Source organism: Geospiza fortis, unplaced genomic scaffold (genome assembly GCF_000277835.1).
Source record: "Geospiza fortis unplaced genomic scaffold, GeoFor_1.0 scaffold398, whole genome shotgun sequence".
In the NCBI taxonomy this organism is placed as follows: Eukaryota; Metazoa; Chordata; class Aves; order Passeriformes; family Thraupidae; genus Geospiza; species Geospiza fortis.
In genome coordinates this window covers 38,096-60,199 of record NW_005054517.1, presented here as the reverse complement: position 1 = coordinate 60,199, position 22,104 = coordinate 38,096, and the positions used below count along the sequence as shown (strand labels likewise).

Below are 22,104 nucleotides of genomic sequence, written 5' to 3'. Positions count from 1 at the left end.
ATGTGCTCAAGCAAAGCAACACAGGGAATTCATTCACCACTTCCCATGGGCAGGCAGGTGCTCAGCCATCCCCTGGGGAAGTGTGTAACACTGGCTTGGGAAGACAGATGCCATCATTCCAAACATCACCCCTTCTTCCTGTTTTCCCTCACTTTACATGGCAGGCATGATGCCATATGGTCTGGAGCATCCCTTGGGTCAGTTTGGGTTAGCTGTGCTGGCTGTGTCCCCACCCAGCTTTCTGTGCACCTCAAGCCCTTTTGCTGGTGGGATGGCCCTGACTGTGTCAGCAGCTGCTGGGCAGGAGCTGAAATTCCCCTGTGTTATCAACACTGTTTCCAGCAGAAGCCCAAAGCAGCCACTGTGAAGGAAATAACTCTAACCCAGCACACTTCATAAACTGAATTGCAATGAGTTGTAAGTCATTGTTTTGTGGGCTTAAATTATTTTGAACCTGCCTGTTGAATTCTCTTTAATTCTCTACAATCTCTAAAGCAAATCCACTTGACTGGTAGAATTGGGCAATGGCTCTATAATTGTTCATTGTAAAATCCAAGGGCTGCTGACATTTACAATATGAGGGCAGATGGTTGTAAGAATGTGGCCTGTTAAAGACAAAGGTGATGATGCTGAGGTGTAAGAGAGTGAGGCTGTTATGATTGGAGCTCAAGTCCCTTCTGGTTTTGGCATTGGCTGAGGTACAAGAGCTACATCTGCGCATAGAATGATGTGCAGCTGCATCCTCCTGCAGCCACTGCTCACCTGCTTTCTCCAAAGACTTATGTCTTGGTATTGCCTCCAAAAGTGAAGAGCAGAGGCCAGGTTGCACCACTGTTCCAATGCCCACAGTACATGATCTTTGACTAACGGAACCAAAGAGCAGTGTTTTAATTTTACAGAGCTTAATGGGACTATTTCAGTTGCCATCTTTTTGTGGAGCACAGCAATAGGTCTGAAAAAAACCAAGCTGTGTTGATGTTACATGGGAAAATTGCTGCTGTGTTTAACACTTAGGGAGTAAATAAATCTCAAGCAATGTTGTTTCTGTATTTCTTCTACAGATTAGCATAGCAACTTGGAATTTAAGGAAATCTAAGAAAGCTGACTGTTACATGCAAATAAGAATATCTACATTTTGACATTAAAGAAAATACATTTAAAAGTATTCTGTTCTCAGCTGTTTGATACTTATCTCTTATCAGTTCAGCTTGCCTTTTAAATCACTTGCAACTGTACCATTTTTAATTAAGTAATACGGGTGCTTTCTTTTTCTCACCCCTTATAATGTGACAAACATACACATGCCTCTCTTCCCTGAAGAAACACGTGCATTGCTTCCTGCTGCAAAATTAAGAGTCTGTTTTGCAGATCTTTGAAAAAGGAATATTTTTAGTCCTAGTAATCCTTCTGCAAGATGAGGTCCTGATTGTGTTTGCCAGGATTTCTTTGGGTGACTTGATACAAATCTTTATTTCACCAATTCTCAGTTGCGTTGCAGTAGCTGCTCCTACCAACACCTTTGAAAGATCCTGTACCTCAGTGCACTGCTACTCCTTGGGAAATAACTCTGCAGATGGCAGTGGGATCAGCCATTTGGGAACTTCCTGGGAAAGCAGTTGAGCATTAAGTAGATTGTAACAAAAATCATAACCCTTCTGAGGAAAGATTCAGGCACATTTAATAGTCTCAACTGAGATGGGTAAGGTGTGCTCAGGTATGACGAATGCTTAAAGCTGACAGAAATGCAGGTTAATGTGTAATTTAGGATTGTTCTTTCTAGCTGTTTTACTGTATTGCTCATGCACGTTTTCATTGTTAGAACATGGTCCTTGTAGTGGTGGGTTTGTGCTTCAAAGGAAACCAGTAGTAATATTTTTTACACTTTATACAGGTGGCTCTTGCAGTTAACCAGAACATGCTGAAGATTTGTAATAATTTTAACATACAGCAAAACCCACAGTATCTCATGCCTTACTCTCTCAAAAATAAAAACTATAGATACCCATGCTTAATAACATTAGTGCTATCAATACTTGATTGATTTAACCAAGTACTTTGTAATTACTCAATAATGGTGTTATGTGAGAATAAAACAGGGATAATGGCTCTGATGTTATCCTACTTAATTTTTACAGAATTCAGGCTGTTTATGCCTACACCCCAAAATTCATTAGACTGGCTTCATGAGAAATTCAGGCAGCAAAACCGGCTGATAATTGGAGCCTCTGCTTTAAGGGAAGCAAGTCTCAATTATTAATCTAAAATAAATGAGGAGAGGTTTCTCACTATAAAATAACTTGCATTGTGTCAGTCCAAACAATCCCTGTTTAAGCTGCTCATCCGCATCATTTTACCAGCTGGTTGAAATTGCAAGTGTTGGTCAGTAGTTTGTGTATATCTCCTGTGCAGGTATTGTGGAGCCTTTCAACTTTATCATATTTGTTTTCCAAACAAGTTGAGGGTACTCTAACTGAAACTCTATTCTTTTCTGTGGCTAATTTGATGATTTTAGTATGTTCCAATAACTACCTTATTTTAATGGATTAGACAAAATGCACAAAGAAAAAAATAGTAAAACATTTTGGGCTGCTTCATTTAATACCGTCATTAGTTTGCAGTTATATACAATTCTCTAAAAATGTAGTAATCACTGCATGTCACTGAAAAATAACTGTGTTTATAACTGTAATTCAAAGGAAAACCATAGCCTCTTTTTATTTTAAAACTTGCAACTGCTTAAACTGTAGTTAACTGACTTCTTTTTCATGAGAAAGTCAGAGAATTGCGGGGTGGTGTGGGTTCACAGGGACTTTCAAGATCATCTAGTTCCAGACCCCCTGCCATGGGGCTCCATTACATTTCTCATTGGAAGGAGTGTATTTTAAATTGTGTTCTGCTGAAGAAAGATACATTTTCTTGGTTTTTAGTGAGTAAAGGACTAAAAAGAGCTTTTCACAATTTAAGGCTTTTCAGAAGGGTGAGGTTTTGTTTTTTCTGTAGTCTCCTCTTTACCTACAAAAACAATCTTAGCATTACTTTTCCCCCCTCAGGCATTCAGTCCTGTTTCACTTACTCCAATATCTTTCCTCTTGTTCTCTCCCCTTTTTTTTAGCTGAGATTTCTCTTTGACTTAATCTCATTATAGCTGTTTAAATTGGCAAGTTTTTTAATCATTGTTCTGAACAATACTGAAAATGGTTGTTAAGAGGCAGCTTTGGAAATAATGCAGTTTTATTTGTGCTTTATACCTGTAAAACTGAGAGAAACAGAACTGTCAGATGCTGCCATCTATTTTTGCCAAGGCAAAGAAATCTGAAGCAGTCCTGACCAAACTATTGTCTAGCCTTATTTTTCAACCTAATAGATACCCATATTTTCATTTAGTCTGAAGGAAAAAGCCATACAAGTGCTGGAGATGCAATTTATGAAGTTGTCAGCCTGCAAAGAGAATCTGCCAGAGAGGAAGAATTAGTCACCCCAACAAGTGGAGGAGGGCCTATGTCATCCCAGGAGGATGAGGCAGAAGAAGGTAAGGATAAATGAGCACTCACAGTTTCCATGGATAGTATACTATTATATTTCTGCTGTTAATTTACTCAGTTAATTCTTAATACAACTGCTTTGGACAAAAAGATCACCACTATTTTTCTATTAGGAGTAATAGTATTTTTGCCAAGCCATTGTTTGGATGTCTTCAATAGCAGCAGCAGATGATGTGTGTCCATCTTTGTGTGCTTCCAAATGCATTGCTGAGGCACCTGTGCTCTGCCAGCAGGTTAGAAAATGCTTTTCAAAGGTGTTTTCTTCTGGTCAGAAGTCATTTGCCTTGAATGTGCTGTGCTACTGAAGAGGGTAGAATGAAATTAGACTTGAAATGGCAGGTTTTAAATGCCTGTTTTTAAAGAAAACAAAAATAAAAAAATCCCCAGCTCACATGGGGAATTTCCTCATCCCCTAACTGCTTAACATGTGATTTAGTTTCCCTCACTTATATCTAGGGTTTATTAAAATATCTCCTGGTTCGGTTGGGGATTGCTGCAGTTCATGGACCCACTGTATTTGCCTGCCCCTTCCAAAGCTAACATACCTCAGTGTATTTCCCACTGGTGGAATTTTTGGGTTTTTTTTCCTCCTGGTGGGTGGAGTTTTTTGTTTTGTTGTTTGTTTGAAGGCCCTTGGCCTTCTGTTGTCTCTTTGTGCTCTGAGGATTAGCCCATAACATTCAGAATAGGCTTTCCCTGTGCCATTTTTGATCTGAATGTCTGACCTACCAGGAATTGTGATTATTTTACCAAGTTATTCTTCGGATCTCTGCCATTGTTCTGTCAATACTGTAAAAAGTCTCACTCACTACTGTGGAAAAGTTCTTCCTTGATTCTTTGTGATTGGTAAGTGTTAGATTTTAGTTTGTGCAATACGAGTCAGAACCCTGGGATTAACAGAGGCTGGAGCAGGCAGGCGTGGTTATTCTCACAAGCCAAACCCCTCCACATAGCCCAGGTGACACCAAGCTTGCAAAAACCCCACAGTCAGGTGCTCTTTGAGCTTTGATCTGATTCCTAAAAGGGAGGGGAATAGGCGCAGATCAGCAATGTCAGTCCCCCCTTTGTATCAGGTGCTACTTCTGAATAGTACAAATGCGATCTTCTCCAAAGGATTTCCTCTGTTTCATTGGTGTTTGGGATTGTTTCACTGGTCATAGCAAGAATTAGTTCAGATTTGGCCTTTGGAACTTGTGGATCAGTGTAGTGTAATTCAGCTGTTGGTGTTCTTTTCCTTCTGGATGTGCGAGTTGTAGAGCCAAATTAATCTGAGACTTGTTTGATAGGTTAGAGTTTAAAAAATCGAATATTTTTTTTTTCAATACGGCTGTTATTGGGAAGTATGCAGCTGTTCCAGAATGTGGTGAATGCAGCACAATTAGGAATAACATGGATACTGTCCTCTTGGTACCATTACAGAATGGCTTTATCTTATTGCAGAGAACAAGTATTCCAGTGGAGTGTGAACCTAAGTTAACTTTGGTTTAGTTCTCTAATGCTAGTTTCCATATTTTAAATGTAGATTACTTCCTAAGAGAAGACATTAAAAATATGATGTGCCTCTGTTCTCATGGAAACCACATTTAGAGTTCTGTGCTGAGAAGTTCTTTATCCTGGAGGATATGCAGGTTCAATGAGTCATTTGCAGTTTTTCTAAATAAATCTCTTCATTCTTTTTTTTTTTTTTCTTTTCAGGGTACTAATTATGATGATGGAAAAAAACCCCTTGAGTTTACAATGTCTTGTCTTGGCCTTGGAAGAAGGCTTTTTTCTTTTTTAATCTTAAATGTGATAGCTACCTGGCTATATAGGTTCTTTTTACTTTTCTCCTTTTTAATTTTTTTTTGCTTTTTCCTTATATGCCCACAGAATATTCTTAAATTGATTTCAAAAGCACTACACATTGCGTTTTTCTTGTATAAGAATGCACTGTTTGATTCCTGTGTACTCTGCATGCCCACAGCTCGCTGGGATGTCTTGTGCCATGAGTATGTGAATAAAGATGGTCATAAAAAAGAAGGCATTTTCCAATATTCTTTTTGGTTTTGTTTTGATGAAAGGCCAAACATGGTACCTGCCAATAATGATTTTAAATAATCTCTATACTAAAGTTAGGCCTAATGTCTTTTAACAAGTGCTTGTTGAAAATGGAGCTCATACACTCTGTAAATAACATTCTTAGCTTTTGATATTTTTTTCTCACTTTAGCTTGATCTTTCATGTGAATAGCTATATAAAAAATTAGGACCTTTGCTAAGATTGTGCAATTGTTACTTAGAGATATTTCAACCTCACTTTTGTTTTTTAATTACTAATATTGTAATAGGTATTTTTGGCAATCCAATCACTTATGCTCCCTTGCTTTGGAGGTGATAATTGAAAAAATAGGTTTTAACAAGAGATTATTAAAATTAAGATGCAAAGTGCACTCCTTAATAAGAAGTTTTCTATTAAATTCTAAATATAATTTTAAAAATATTAAAATGAATAACGAGGAAGTTCTTACTCCTTTCTAGAAAAGTTTCAAATAAAGTAGATTTAAGTATCAGCTTTTATTAATATGCAGAGAAGTTCACTGTTAACCTTAAGCAGAACCTTGTAAGCAGGTGCAGAGCGCAGTTGGTTGAACTCCTTTTTCTCCTTTCTGGAGCATTAAGGAAGGAGAGAGCATGCCCAGAACTGATGGTGTGGATGCTGCAGTATTGAAAAAAGCAAAGCTCAGAGAGCATTTTATTGTAGTAGTGTTCTGCAGAGGATGAAGTGGCTGGCTGCACTTGTGAGCTTAAGGCTTGGGGGAAATAGCTTTCCAGCAGAAGCATTTAAAGGAGGATGTAGTCCCAGAAATAAATAACAAAGGAAAAAGGGATGAATAGTTTGGCTGCTTTTAGCAGCAGCGCTTGCTCAGAACGTGTATGAAATTATGACCTTCCTTTTGGTCTAATGTTTGAATTATTAGGTTTTTTTAATGATACTTAACATTTCAGGAGAACACTAGATAACTCCATTTGAATTTCTTCTGGGGTCAGGATAAAGTTGGAAGGTTAAGGATGACTGTAAGCAGGAGAAGTTCTGTTCAAAACCAGAAAATACTCTTTAAGCTGATTGTTACAGAGTTGAAGCTACTTTTGCTGAAGCTTTCTGTGGTCCCAGGTGTCTGGTTAGGAGCTCTTGTTCCCATCTGTGAGTTGCTGCAGAGTAAGCACAGAATGTTTAGCAGATAACCTGAAACAGGTAAAAGATGACTTGCCTACCAAAAAGCTTCTAAACATGAGCGATGGGGTACTTCTGGAACACTCTCAAATGACTTCCAGAAACACAGAACTGTTTCCATTTGTGGTTTGTTTGCCAAGGGAAAAAATAAACTAAAGGAAGTAAAACTTCCTACTCCTGTTAGCTGTCTGAACACTAAGAACAAAAAGAGACAATAGAAAAATGAACTTCAGGGGTGTGGAAGTTGAGTGTGGAGATGGTAGGATTTGACACTGAAAATAGACATGAAACAACAATGGACCACGAAAGTTTCGGAAAAACTCTGGAGGTGTTGTGCTGGTCACACAAAAAGGTGTGTGCAGGAGGGGAGAGGTGGGCAATGCTAAATGATCAGAGATGATCAGCCAGAGGAAGTCAAAATGTGTGTCAGGTGTTGTGGGAGGGTAGAGGCTTTTTCAGTACTCAGGAAGGCAAAGGAGTAGAGGAGGTGATGTTTTAGGAGTGAATAGAACTACTGAGTATTTAGTGATAAAATAGGGGTTATGATGTGAACAAATGAGGGTGATTGTGTGAGAAAAATTACATGACTAGTGTTGAAATAGTCAACTCTGCATTTTGATCCAAATCTAAAATAGCTTTGTGTACCTCACAGGAACTGTTTGTTATATTAATCCAACACAGAGCAAAGTTGGGTCCTAAAGAAGATCAGTTAAATCTGTCTTGGAGTCTTTTTGCTATCTCTATAAAAATGAACTAGTATGTCACAAATCCTAAATTCATGAGGCCATTTGGCCAGTAGCTATCTCCAGACAAGAACTCTTTCTGCAGTTCCACAAGGGAAGAGTTTTAAAATACAGACACTACTAAGAATAGCATCCAAATGAAAAGAAAATATTCCTTACAAGCCTGATGTCATTTTATGGACTCTGACTGTAAAATAATCCAAAATGGATTATTTTCACACCTTGCAAGTTCACTTGTGTTATTAAAAATCATAAAATAAATGCACTCAGTTGACTTTCTGCAGCTATCATTGTGCTGCTAGGAGGAATGTGTTCATGTGATACTTTCCTTAATAAATATAAAAATACTGAGCGTGGAGGACTTATTTTTAATATGGTCTCAGTTGATAGTTACAATTGTATTTAGATTTGTTCATGCAAGTATGGCCTTTGTGTTACAAGGTGAGTATTTGAAATGATTTGAACTTGAAGCACTTCTGTGGGTTGCAGAAGTATTTACTGTATTTGCAAGGTTATCAATTAAAAGGAAAATTGGGCTTTTTTAAGGATTTTTTCTGTTGCAGGAAGTGGAACATACCCAAGGGGTGTGACTTACCCTGAGCTCTTTTATCCCTCTTTTCTTCTCCATTGTCCACTCCACACTCCTGCACAGTGTGTGTGGGAACACTCTGTGGCTAGGGAGGTTGTCTTTGATAAAATCTGCTCCTCGCACATCCTTTGTGAGGTTCAAGGCAAAACATAATTCCCTAATTCTGGCCTGTGGTTCATGAATGCTCCAGGGAATTCTGGTGATGCCTTTGGTTTATTTTTGCAGAATGATAGAAAAAGATATTTTGTAATAAAGGTAGGTTTCAGTTCTGTGGGATCATAGTGAATTCTTTTTCTTGGATCTCAGGCTTTTTGGTTTTTATAGCTTTCATAAAATCTCTTCAGATTGTGGTACAAAATAGATGCAAAATGAGTGTAAAGTGATGTTTTCATCTTGTCTGGAAGCAATTGCAGATTATTTTGAATAATTTGGATGCTTTATTTATTAGTGGTTGTCTTTCCTTGTCTATCTGTAATCAGTTTGAAAAAGGATTTGCAATCCTGCTGGCTTATTAGGAATTCCAACTTCCTATTGCTAAAGGATCTTCTCAGGTTTTTCAGTCATCAATTTTGGGTGGCCTCAAGCTGCCACTGCTTAGATAATTGCACAATATCATGTAATTTAAAAATTAACCACTTTTGTAGAAAGATTATTAAAAAGACTGGTTTCAACCAACAGCTCCCCTAACCTCAGTGTGAGATTCTTTTTTTTTAGCATTGATCATTAGCTTTCTGGTATTTTTTGAGTGTAAGTGCTGTCTAATCTAGGTGCCTGGCATACTGCCTTAAATGCCAGGCAACACATAACTTCTGAGTGTTTCTAACACTGATATATCTTTTTTCTCATTGATTATATCAAAGATGGGAGCAGATTCTAATCTACAAATTGATGAATTACTAATGCATTGCCCTAGAGTTGTGATAACACCTCCAGTTTTATTTCCTTGCCTGTTCTCTGAGATGTCAGGGATCAGACAGCACGGTACATGTGGAACATGTTTGTGTTTACAAGACTACCTCCACTGTGCAGCATTTAGTTGGCTTTGTCATCTGTGTGGGAGCAAAACTACTGAACTGAAGCAATAATTCTTCTGCACTTTCTTTTATTCAGCTTCAAGCATTTGTACATCAAATTTAGAGATGTCACGGTGGCTCAATTTTATGTGCAATACATGAGGGGAGGAGCATCTCTTGGATGCCCAGTTAAGGTTTATTTTTGGGACTTTTAAAAATAATTGTCATTTCATATGACAGTGATGCAGGGTCTGTGTTGAAAGTATGTGACATAGAACAAAGTGTTTTAAAGGTAGGGCCATATCAGATGTATATGAGGATGTAAGAGAGGGTTTAAAATTCAGAATTTGTTGTATTAAGAAGAAAAAGGTCATTTTGGCTGTCCATTGCACACAACCAACAGGACAGCTGGTTGTATTTTGGGAGACTTTTGCTCAGTCTTTAACATGTGAAAACAGTGCATTATGGTGTGCAGTGAGGGAAAGGCAGAGGTCATCCAGCTGCATGCTGTGCCACCTTCTCTGTGTTTATCAAATACAGGGTTTGGGATTCAGATGTTGTGTTACATAAAGAAACAATTAGATTTGCAGCCTTTTGCAAGGTAGTCAAAATTTTGTGATTTGTCAGCTTTAGGTTTCACTTGAATGATTCTAAGTGAAAATAGTGTATCATATAATTCATAAAAAGGAATTAAAATTAAAATACTGTTTTTTTCTATTACTGGTTTGCTTTTGGTGGAAGATTCTGTTACCTTTTTTTGTTTTGCTCTCTTTACATGTACTTCAGTAGGTGCCAAATTAATTTTTCAAGTTAGTTACGTAACTAACGTAAGCAGAAGGTTCTTGTGAGCAGAATTCAATGCAAGTTCAGATCCATTAATCTGTATTTTTTTGCTCTCAATTATTTCTCTTCCCCTAAATAAGAGATACTGAGGATTGTCATTTCATAAATCAGTTATTTGGAAGGCATTTGGAAATAATTCTGTGTCCATCAGAATATTTTGTAATGCACTAAAAGTTGGATGTTTCTGAAAATCTGCCTTATTTAATACAACAATGACTTTCGTGACTTAAATTTTGTTTCACTCTCATCCTCCCTGGCAGAACTATATGCTCTGTAATTCCCTGTTACCTTATAAATGAAAATTTGCTCATTTTGTGACTTTTCTCACGATGCTCTTTTATCTTGTATGTATGGAAAGGTTCCATGTCAGTAACACTATGCCTTGTGCTCTGATAATATGCTGCCAACTTCAGCTCCTCCTTCAGGTTTGTTCTTCTCTTACATAAAAATCAAACTGTTCATATTTGAATTATTCCAATTCTATTCCCACCTATCTTAGAGTCCTGATTTCCTTCTCCTTCAGACTGCTCTAGCTATATTATTTTTCAGTTCCACCTACTCTTTTTATTTCACATGTAACAGCTTCTAAATTAAAACACATTAAATATCCTTTTTCCTCCTTCACATCAGTGCTCAAATCTCACCTGTTCATTTTCAATCTGCTTTATTCGTGCTTTTCTACACTTTGAGGTACTTCACTTATTTACTTCTATGTTCAGTGTCTCCAAAACAACTCTGTAGTTTTCCTCCTTGTTTCTATTTTTGTTAACTGAAAAAGGAGTTTGACTTCTGAGGTATTGACATATTTCAGATGAACTAGTAGAATTTCCTGAAGAACTTGAACCCTCAGAAAAGCTGCTCTATAGCTATATAATTGGTGTAAAATATGGATGAGGGGAGTGTTGTTTAAAGCTACATTTCAAAGTGTGATGCAAAAAAAAAAGCCCACTGAAAAAAACAAGCATCATAAAACAACCAAACAAAAAAACCCTTTTATTGTAAAAGTGGGAAGATGAAAAATTAAATTCAAGCACATTAAATACCTCGATTTTTGTTGCTGTGAGTCCTTCACCAGAATTTATTTCCTCAAGCCAGAAATGGGAAAGCCAATAAACAAAGTTGAGTTAATCCCTGATGAGAAAGAGGAACCTCTTTGACTTTGCTCTGAGTTGGCTTCCCATAGTATTCTTTACAGTCTTTGCCTAACCTCTTAGTACTACTCTAGGTACTGGGGTTACCCTCTGAGCATGACCTCTGCTTGATACCCTGGACTATTAAAATAAGAGATGGGAAAGAGGCCAAAATTTTGTGTTCCTCTTTTTTTTTTCCTGTGGGGTATTTGCTTATGCTGGTTACTGTGTGTGTAATTCCTCTGGTTTGAGCTGGATGCTTCAGTATTTTGTTTGAACATCTCTCATCAAAAAAAAATACACACCAGAGGAGAAAATGGGAAATGAGCAGAAGTGTGGAGAATTTGTCCTTTGAGGAAATAAGTAGAGTGTCCTAGAGAAGAAACAATAAAGGCTAAGGTTTGGGGGGGGGGTGGTTTGTGAGATGTGCTAAAATTGTTTAGGAGGGAAAAAAAAGTAATTGGCATAAATTGCAGGCTAGAAAAAATTAGGCTTGAGCTGAGTCAAAAGAACAGTAAAATCCTTGGAATGAACTGACAAAATTATGTATATCCATAGACTGCCAATCTTCTTTTCTGTGAGGGTTCCATCATGTGTAACAGTGGCTCGGGAAGATGAATGGCATCACCTCAAAGTTTCCATCCTGCTCTACATGCTGAGCATGATGCCCTATGGTCTGGAACATCCCTTGGGGCAGTTGGGGTCATCTGTTCCAGCTGTGTCCCCTCCCAAATTCCTCTGCATCCCCCACCCTTTTGGTGTTCCCAGCCAAACGCAGCACACCTCTCACTCAGGTCCTGGAGGGACCTGATCTAACCAGAACTTGGAGTGGATCAGACTGGCTGATCTCCAGAGGTCTCTTCCAGCCCAGAGTATTATTCCATGCTGATTCCATACAGAGCAGTGCTTGCTGTGGGAGTGTGGTCCTTCAGGCTTGCTTTAAAAAGGCTCTAAATTCAGGGAATTGATTCATGAGGCATGACCTTTTTGTGAGTTTTATGAATCATGATGCAATTCAAAGCAAAACAGAAAACCTTTGAGACTTACTGTTCCCTAGGGTTGGTCTTAAAGCTTCTTTATGTGCACACATTCACAACCCCAAGGTTTGCTCCTTTGAGATGTCTCCCATTGTCCACCTGCTCTGACAAAGTTGTATTGCCCAGTTGATGGCTCTGAGAGGTCAGGGTAAATACAGGAGGAAGGAGAAATACACAGAGCATTTAGAAAAAGGAGTCTGTGGCTTTCCCAGCAGAATAAGGGTGGATTAAATTATGCTTTGGCAAATTCTGCTGCCTTATAGATGCTATGGAACGTGGGAAAAAATCATGTGGAAATACTCAGAGAAAAATATCTAAATATCCCTCCCATGGCGTCTTTTATTTCTTAGCTTATACCTTAATGCATTAAGAGCGTAGAATATGTAAATACTCTTTAGAATGGAAACAAAGTAGAGGTTTTTAAGGCTGTTTATTCTCTTCTCTTTGCCCTGTTCTATTTTGAAGTTTGACATTAGCGTCTTTTGAAAGCAAGCATATGGCATTCCTAATTAAGGCCTGAGATTTTCTGACTTATAACTGAATAATACATTTCAAACACTGCCAAGCCTTCCAGATGAAAGACTTTTCTAGCTGAAGCACTGGAGTTTATGAGCTGTGTAACACTGGTCTCCTTTAGAATTTGGAAGGATTTTGCTGGGAATACCAGCTCAGTGAGAAATCCAGGGGTTTGTTTCTGTAGGCTGATGTCAGTATTCCTTGTCAAGCTCAGGTTTGGATGCAATAAGAGCTACTGTGCTTTGTTGCTCACAGGATTCAGTGGAGCTGCATTTTGAAGCGTTCTGGTCTGCTGGGGGATTTTTGTCATCTTTATCAGATTTCATTCCAGGCTGCAGGGTTTGTTTGTGTGTATTTTCAGCGTTAACTCTTGTAGGGATATGCTGGGGTTCTTCAGTCTCTCCAGAGAGAGTCTAATCTCTTCCTTTCGGCATTTGGTGCCAAATTTTCTTCCTTTACTTTGAATGCATAAAACCTTTCTGAAATTGTGGTTTGTGATAAATCCCTGGTGTGAGCTGGGTTTCTTGAGATTTTTAATACATACCAGTATCATTAACACGTACCTTGTGTCTCTGAATGGCAAATGGGCTCATCTCAGAGGTTTCCTTCTTTTTTTTCTTTCCTTTTTTCCATGGGATGTAGAAGGGACTGCATTTATTGTTGGTCCCTCTGACACAGTTGTGCAATTCAGGAGAGGAGAGAATCAAACAGATATAATGCATTTGGTTCCATTTTTTGTTAGTTATTGCCATGTCTGTGTGGTAAGTGAGGAAATTGGCCTTTACACTATTTTTGGTAATTTTAAGGGGGAAGCGGAGTCTTCAAATACATTTTTTCCCTCAGGACACAATTGATTCCTTTGGTTACTGGGAAACCTGTCACTGTGATAGAAAATTTTAATTAAAATTGTAAGCTTGGGGGTTTTAGATCTTATTTCCATCTTCAGGTCTAGTGAATGTGTGCAAAAGATTGGGAAACTTTAAAAATAAAGTTTTTTGTAGATTTGTGATGCAGTAGTAGTAATTATTTTGTTTGGATTATTTTAAATTATTTTTAATTATTTTTAATTAATTACATTTAGTGTAAGGGGGAAGTATTTGAATGGAGGTTGGGCTGGTATTTGGGAGCTGTGCAAACAGGTTCCAAGCTGAAGCCTTTCACCAATGTAGTGTTCATTTTGAAACACGGTGGTTTCTGATATGCTTCTCTCAGGGCAGCATTTTTGCTGTTAATTGTCCTTGAAATCAGGTATATGCTGTCTTTGTCCTCACAGCTCCCTGTCAAATTCAAGCACTGATATTTTATTAATGACTTGTATTTGACAACTGCTAAGAATATAAATTAGAAATCTGTAATTGAAGTGAGAATGATAAAGATGAAGAGTTAACAGGGTAATTGCACAAGTACTGAAGATTTTCTTCTACCTGAACTATGTTGTCGACATAAAGCTGGAGTTGAAGTGTTTAATGCACCTGAGGGAATTCAGGGTATTAGATCAGCAACAAGATGTGACAGAGCAGTGTGGAAAAGAATATTGAAGGGATTTGGGGGGCAGATGTAGCTTTGGTTCTGCTTTTTTAATTGCATTTTAACTTCTGGAGAGAGTTCTGATCATAGGAAAGAGCAGCCTCTGAGCCCTCTAACATCAAACTGCCCATGGCTTCAGCAGCCTCTGAAGGTGACTGGTTCCCAGAGAAGCTGTGGCTGCCCCATCCCTGGAAATGTTCTAGGCTGGACTGGACAGGGTTTGGAGCAACCTGGGATGCTGGAAGGTGTCCCTGTCCATGGCAGGGGGCTGGAACTGGATGAGCTTTAAGGACCCTTCCAAAGCAAACTGATCTGGGATTCTGTGATGGTGATAAGAGGGCTGTGGCTATGTCTCTTTCTCTGCTTCCTGCTAAAGCTGGAGCCTCTCAGTATCTGGTGTTGGAGTTGCACTTATTTAATTCTTAGTATTTTATTCAGATAAAACTGAAAAAAAGCCAAATACCTGCAAGACCATATTTGCATAGGGATTTGCCATATGGAGTTAGACTGTCCAGCTTTCTGTGGGACACTTGGATTGGATGGTTTTTTGAGCATGCCATTCCAGACCCACATGATCCCTTCTGGGTTTGGGTGTTAGTCATATAGTAGCATATATCCCTCCCTAAGTGTTTCATTCTTAATAGTTATGAGCTTTCATTTGAAGCAATCCTCTCTGTTCCATGCACTATGGCCTTTCCTGTCACAGTCTTGGTTTTTGTCTGCTCATCCATGAGCAAATTTCAGTAAAAAAATTATTTTGTGGCTCAGTGGAGGCTTCCTGAGCTCAGGGTACCACAGGACAGCCAAAGGGGTGTGATGTAACAAAGTAGCATTATCTACTATGCTTTAACAGGGACTTCTCTTTTTGTGAAGTCTGGAGTGGATGTGACTTTTAGGTAACACTGTCAAATTTCATTAAATGGAGAGTTGACAGCCTTGAAGCTTTTCTCACATAATGCTTTTCTAGGTCCCAGTCCTTTTTCTGGTAACACTACTGAATTATTCCCTAGTCCTGTTCTTTTAAACTTTATGGTAACTTTATTAATACATTTGTTTGGTGATCTGCTAAACATTCTTTATGATTCCATTTGAATTTTGTATCTTTTTATGCTTTTAAAACTGATATATGAGAAAAAGTTGTCTGAGGCTTGTATGTATGCATGTCTAGTGTCTGTGCTCTTGGGTAAACCTGTGCATGCTTTTGTTTTCTTTTTTTTTCTTTATTTTTTACAGAGAGTGATAATGAACTCTCCAGTGGCACTGGTGATGTGTCAAAGGATTGTCCTGAGAAGATTTTGTATTCCTGGGGAGAGTTACTGGGGAGATGGTAATGCTTAATTTCTTACATTAGATTTTTAGATATTAACCTTTTATTTGGTTTATGACACTATATGCTCCTGAGCAGGAGGTTTGACATTCTTCAGCTTACACAGTTTAAAAACTGAGATGCAAGACACATTGAAGTGTAGTTTTTAATCTTAATTTAAAGGGGACTGGTATGGATAAGTTGAAGTATTTTGACAAATCTTTCCTGTATCATGTGCAAAAGTCTGGTTTTGTTTGGTGTTTGAGAGTGTATTTGTGTGTGTTCACACAGCAGGTATGAGTCTTCACAGGCAGAACTTTGTGGTCATTTGGGGCTGGCTGTTAAACCCTCAGGAAACTCAGTGCCAGGATGGGACAGACACAGCAACTCCCATGTGTCCCATCTAAGCCCTGCATGCCAGCTGGTGTACATTTAATTTGTTTAGAAGCACTTTTTTTTCTATCTTTGTAAATGTGCTGTATGTAAGCACTTGAAAAGGAATCTAGAAACTGTGAATCCTCACTGAAACACTTTCTGTTGGTGAATAAAATGAAGAGTATTTGTAAGCCCAGACTATGTTCTCAACAGTGTTATTTCTGTTGTTTAATTAAGTGCTTCAGTAGCAGTGCATAGAGTGCCAAGAGAGGGAAAAGTCTGTTTGCTGCCTCAGAGAGACCTGAGCAAGTGCCAGAACCACTTACTTGCTTTTCCCTGTGCAAGCAATAGCTCCTGCTGCTGGAGACAAAAATAATCAGAGGCCCTTAATCTGGAATTGGCTGTTTCCTTTACCTAACTCCAAAAAGAGAGATGAACAGCATTTTAAGGATTTATTTGGGTAATTCCTCCCTTGACTTGGCTACTCTGTAGCTTTGGAGAAACAGCCTCTTACTGCTGACCTCATCTGTAAGGAGATGTCACACAAAGGTTTCTGCGTGAGGCATCAGGAGGTTTTACTGAGCTTAACTGAACCCTCTCCTTCTGTTGTTTTTAACTATTCTGTCACCCAAATTTCTGACCTTAATCCAACATCCAAGATTGAAATATGCCAATTTTCAATTTAACTTTTTTTTAAATTAATTTGCCGGTTGATTCTTCTGTTTTTAACCTGTCCTTGATAAATAGATGGATTCTGTGGATGAGCATGCGGAAGTAAAGACACCCACAGCTCATGGTTTTAAGTTTCATATATCCAACTATTTCTTCTGGTTACTCAAGTGTACTAATCAACAAGACAAAACATTCAAGACTTTTGGAATAAACTATTTTGGAATCCTAACATAACTTACACATAAATCAAGATAATTGTTTACTAGTTGAAACAGCGTACAATTAATTAAAAATGGGGTGAGAAATGGGTGATCCAAGCTGTTTGAAGACTAGCAAACATTTCTTCAGGAGTGTCTAAAGCAATATTACCTGTGGAGAGAAATTCAAATCTGTAAACTACTTGAGTTCTTGAATAGTGTTATGTTACATTCTAAGAACAAAACTTAGAGTAACAGGTGAGAATTGGTAAGGATTTGAAAGCTAAAAATAAATCAAAATAAAATCTTGTGGTGTTTTTGAAAACTGTGCCATATGTTAGTAGAAGAACTGTGCACTTGTAAAAATGTAAATAAACAAAAATTAACATTTCCACTTGAGGAACTGGTGTGCTGATTTGTCTCTTAGATGAAAAATTTCTTGCATTTTAATTGCTTTTTGTAATTTCATTAAAATGTCACTGTAACCTATTGGACTCAGCAGAAACACTGCTCCAGGACTTTCCCTCAAGCATATAAACAGAAATAAGAATAAGATAATTTACCAAAAAGGTAGAACAAACAATGGAGAAGTGATGCTATATCTGTTTATTTTACTATTTACTGCATCCTCAGCATTAAAGTTGTTCTTGCCAGCTAGGCTGCTTTAGCTGACTGCTCAACTATTTCTTAAAAAAAAAAGTAGTAGCAATGATCAGTAACAGTCTTTGATCAGAAATATGCTTATCAAGTTGGAGCATATTCTGTGCATAGCTGCTCTGTGTCCTTGCTCTCTGTTATTTTAAAATTGTATTTATGAGTTTGTGCAGGAGAATTGCAACATTTTGTAGCAAATTAAAGATGTCAGCCAGCATCCATGAATGGTGACTTCCCCACATGATGAAGGGTAAGGTTAGAGTAAGACAAGCTTTTATTTTATGCTCACTTCTGTTGTTGTGAGCAAGGATTATGGATGCACAAGTTGTTTCCCAAAGAGCCATCCAGTACTTGGAAAGTTGGCTGTGGAAGTTGGTAATGCTGTCCAGCATGGACTCATATTGCTAAGGCCTTACCTCTGCCATAAAATACAGATCTAGGATAGGGCCAGTAAAGTCTGATTGTTTAATTCTCAATTGGGATTATGTTCAGGATGATGTTACAGCATGTGTTGTTTCCTTGGTATTGCTGAAAATTTTCCTGTTATTTTTTCATGGGAATGTCCCTTTTTAGCTGTTCATGTGATCAGCTTGCCCAGTCCTCAAGGGATGACACTTATGACCAGATCCATGTAATAACCAAACTAATCCACAACTAGATGTGATTCAGCTTTCTGATGTGTTTACTAAATAGCTATTCCTCAACGTGCATGTCATAATTCTGTAACTGCTCAGAGTATCTGGCCATAGAATCCCTGAATAGTTTGGGTTGGAAAGGACCTCAAAACTCCTCTCATTCCAACCCCATGCCATGAGCAGGGACACCTTCCTTCCAGGTTGCTCCAGGCCCCTTCCAACCTGGCCTTGAACACATCCGGGGATCCAGGGACAGCCACAGCTTCTCTGGGCACCCTGTGCCAGGGCCTGCCCACCCTCACAAAGAAGAATTTCTCCCCAATACCCATGTAACCCGGCCTCTCTGTCAGTTTAAAACCATCCCCCCTTCTCCTGTCACTATCTGTCCCTAAAAAGGTTCTCTCTCCTTTTCATAAGCTCCTTTAAGGTACTGAAAGGCCATGATAAGGTCTCCCTACAGCCCTTTTCTTCTCCAGGCTGAACACCTCCAGCTGTCCCAACCTGTGTCCATAGCAGAGAGGTTCCAGCCCTTGGAGCATCTCTGTGGCCTCCTCTGAACCAGTGCAAATCCTTTAAGTGTTTAGTGCTTTTAATATTTCTGTGAATATTGGTTTTCTTTTAGCTCTTTCCCATCACTAGACTGTTGAGCTAATGTGACTGACTACAAAATGGACTGAAAAAGATAAAAGGAACTTGTTTTTATTTGGGTATCTGAGGGATAAAGATAAGCATGAAATTACTTGTACTGCACTGCACATTTACAAATAATTATTGTTTTTTTAAAGAATAAGGGTGTTATATAATCACACACTTTTTAGTTCTCAGGCCATTTGGAAAAATAGGCATATCATCCCCAAAGCATAAGAAAATTAAATAGGTTTGAGTATCTTTTAAATTTAAGCAGCAACAGTGATAACCTGTTCATGTCCTAATGACCTGTTTCATAGATTGAGTACTCTGAACATTCACTGCAAATCCAGGCTCAAATTGCAGGTGATTTGATTAATCATGGCTTGCTGGCATTTGGCTTAACAGCCACTCTCACTACTCTGCTTCCAGGAGAGCTGGGAAACACCACAGTGGTCAGAGCACTTCCTACAGCAGAGAGAGCCAAAAATCAGTTTGAGCAGCCTTCTGCTGCATTGCTCTGAAAATTGTCATGAGTCTAAGAGGGTTTATATCTAGATCAGCAAATACTGTGTCTCCAGAAGAGCTTTGCAACATCTATGACTGAAAGCTCTGTAATATTGTGCACACGCAGTGACTTTTGTATTCCTGCATTTCTTGTGCTCTGTGTGTGTACAACCAGATAGTAAAACACCAGCTCAGACCAACAGGTAGATTTATTTGAAATATTAGGATTGTGCAAATGTGTGTGCAAGTGTTCCTGGTTTGTGGCACTTGGAGCAGACTCTTGGCATGAAGCGTGGAACTAGAACCTCAGTCTTCATAATGCTACTATTAAATTGTCTTTTGTTTTCCAAAATTTGTTTTTCTGTACAGCTTAAGTTATTTTTAATTTATTTTTCCAAACCTCCGCTAAATATATATGTTGAACAAATATTTAAATTAAATTGTCTGCACAGGTGGCATATTTTTCAATTCAAATTGTTCTTCATTAGCCAGCTTAGTTCAATTTCTGCAACTGCTTATTGTTAATTTTCCTTAATGTCTCCACACCTAGACAATTTGGATATCACTACATTTTGCCACTGGTTCTTGCTGTAAATCCTTGCAGAGTTTTTGCTTTCCATCTGACAAACACTAACTACTGTAACTAGTGGAAGAAAAGTTTGTGTTGCCAATTGCTGACTCTGCTTTAGTGAATAGCTTTAAAGATTTTTAACATTTTTAATCTTTATTTTGACTCCTGTAGTTGAAGTATAACAGGTAGATGATTATCTTTGTTTCAGGCACAATAACCTTGTTGTGAGACCAAATGGGCTGTCCACTCTGGTGAAGAGTGGTGTTCCAGAAGCACTGAGGGCAGAGATCTGGCAGCTGCTGGCAGGATGCCATGACAACCAGGCAATGCTGGACAAATACAGATTGCTCATCACAATGGTAAGGGATTTATTAGTTGTTCTTTCCTTCTTTTATTCACTCTCCTTTGGTGGAGATGAGTTCTGCTGGGCAGCAGTTTTAGTCAGTGGCAGGGCAGCAGAAGAATGAAAGAGTTTGACTTGTTTTAAACATCTGAAGTTATGATTATGTGACTTTACCTCCTGCCATGGGTACCTGCTGCATGGCATTAGCAATAGAAATTGCTGACCTATATCTGTAGTAATGCTTGACATTTAGTTTTCTGTTCTCTTGCTGTAATGATGACAAGAACATCACCTCGTTCAGGTGTTTCCTTGTGTGTTTTTTTATAAACTCACATCCATCACTTTGTCTTTTCAAAAGCTTGTTTTATGTATGTCTTCATTTTTGGGGTTTCAATTATTAAAAAACTCAAACAAAATGGCACAAAATTGAGTATTTCTTCTTTCTGTTGGTTTTTTTTAAAAGAATGTTAAAAACATTTGGACCTAGCAGGAAACCAGTCTCCTTGCTGTCTGGGTGAGCTGAGAGGAGAATCCTTTTGGGAATCAGTTCCATCAGTGCAGTCAATGAGCATTCTAAGGAGTCTGTGGAGCTGTTTGGTCTGTGATGGCTCAAGGGAGGAGCTCTGTGCAGTGTCAGAGATAATCTCAGTGTTTGGGTTCTGAGGCTCTGCCCCTGTTACAGCTCTGGGAAGTGCAGCAGTTTCAGATACACTTTTAATGGCAGAAATGGATGGAGATAATTTCCTGTGCTGTTCAGGGCAAGTGCTGGGTTTGTTACCTGGCTTATGAATTATCTGTCCACACAGAAATTCTGGGGTAGATGCTGTTACTCAGAGTTTCCTTTCCTAATGTTGTCCTATTGTTTTGCTACTTGTCCTCTTAATTTGACATAATTAATTGTGTTTTTGAAGTTTAGAAGCATCCCCAGAGTGAGAGCTGTCCTGGTGTGGCTACTTTTTTCTTTACCAAGAAGGAAGAATGTTTTGCTAGTGTAAATTTTTCATTTTGATGTTGTAGCTGTGTTATATTTTCCTTAGAAACCATTCACAGGACATCTGTCAGCTGTATGGTACATCAAAGCCACCTCCATTATTTGTTCCTGCTTTCCAAAAGTGGGAGAGACGTTTGTTTCAGGGTGGAGGAGGGAGTGGAAAACTTCTAAAATGCAAGGTTTATCTTGATGCTGAGGCCTTGTGCCTTAAAAATACCTTGTAATGCTTGGCCTTTTCACTACAGTGATATTGCAGTGCTGTGTATTTTGGAAGATGATATTTCATACAGTATTTAATACAAAATATTGCAGTGTTCCTGATGAAAAATTTAAATCCTCTGCTGAACGGAAGCATTTATGCAAACAGAGTTTTTTTCTAAAGTGAATAATTTTCCTTCTGAAGTGACAAAACTTCTTCCGTAGTTTGTCTGTCTAAACTGCTGGCAATCACATCATTTGGCAGTAAAAGACTCATGAAAGAAATGAACAGGAGAGAGCCTGTGCCATACCAAAGCTAGGGCCCATCTTTGGGAAGAGTTAATATGGGATGCTCCAGAAAAAGTGTCAGCTGATTTTTTTTTTTTAATGAATTATTGTCTGATATTTATGTCTGGGAACAGAACTTTTCCGTTTCATGTTGGTGTGTCAGTAATGTGAATTAAGCAGAGAGACTAGTAGAATATATATTTTAGTAGTATATGCTACTAAAATCTTGGTGTGTGTCAGTAATGTGAATTAAGCAGAGTAGTAGAATATATATTTTAGTAGCATATGCTGCTAAAATCTTGGCTGTATGAGTGTCAATAATAACCTAATAATAATTTAATAATGTTAAGCTTCAGAGTTATTTGGGTATTAATGACTGTTCACTAGCTTCTCCTGTATGAGAAAGCAGAACTGATTTCTTTTATCTGCATTTTTGTTATGCTAATATACCAACAACACAAACTTTATTTTTTCCACAATTATTTAATCTTCCCATCAAACCCATCATTTTCATCTTGATTTTTTCAGTTTATGCCTATGTTTGTACAAATTCATTGTCTCCTTGTGTTTTGGTCATTCTGCTTGATGTT

The 22,104-nt window shown here is 38.2% G+C and overlaps 1 protein-coding gene across 1 annotated transcript in view; it reads left to right on the top strand.

Moving 5' to 3' along the window:
• LOC102036905 (rab GTPase-activating protein 1-like) overlaps positions 1–20,161 on the top strand; it is a 52,371-nt gene extending 32,210 nt beyond the window's left edge. Inside the window, exons 10-12 of the mRNA XM_031063610.1 lie at positions 3,385–3,529; positions 15,384–15,477; positions 19,903–20,161. Coding sequence (XP_030919470.1) covers positions 3,385–3,529; positions 15,384–15,477; positions 19,903–20,161 — 498 coding nt within the window. The remainder of the gene's footprint in view (positions 1–3,384; positions 3,530–15,383; positions 15,478–19,902) is intronic.
• The last annotated feature ends 1,943 nt before the right edge of the window (positions 20,162–22,104 follow it).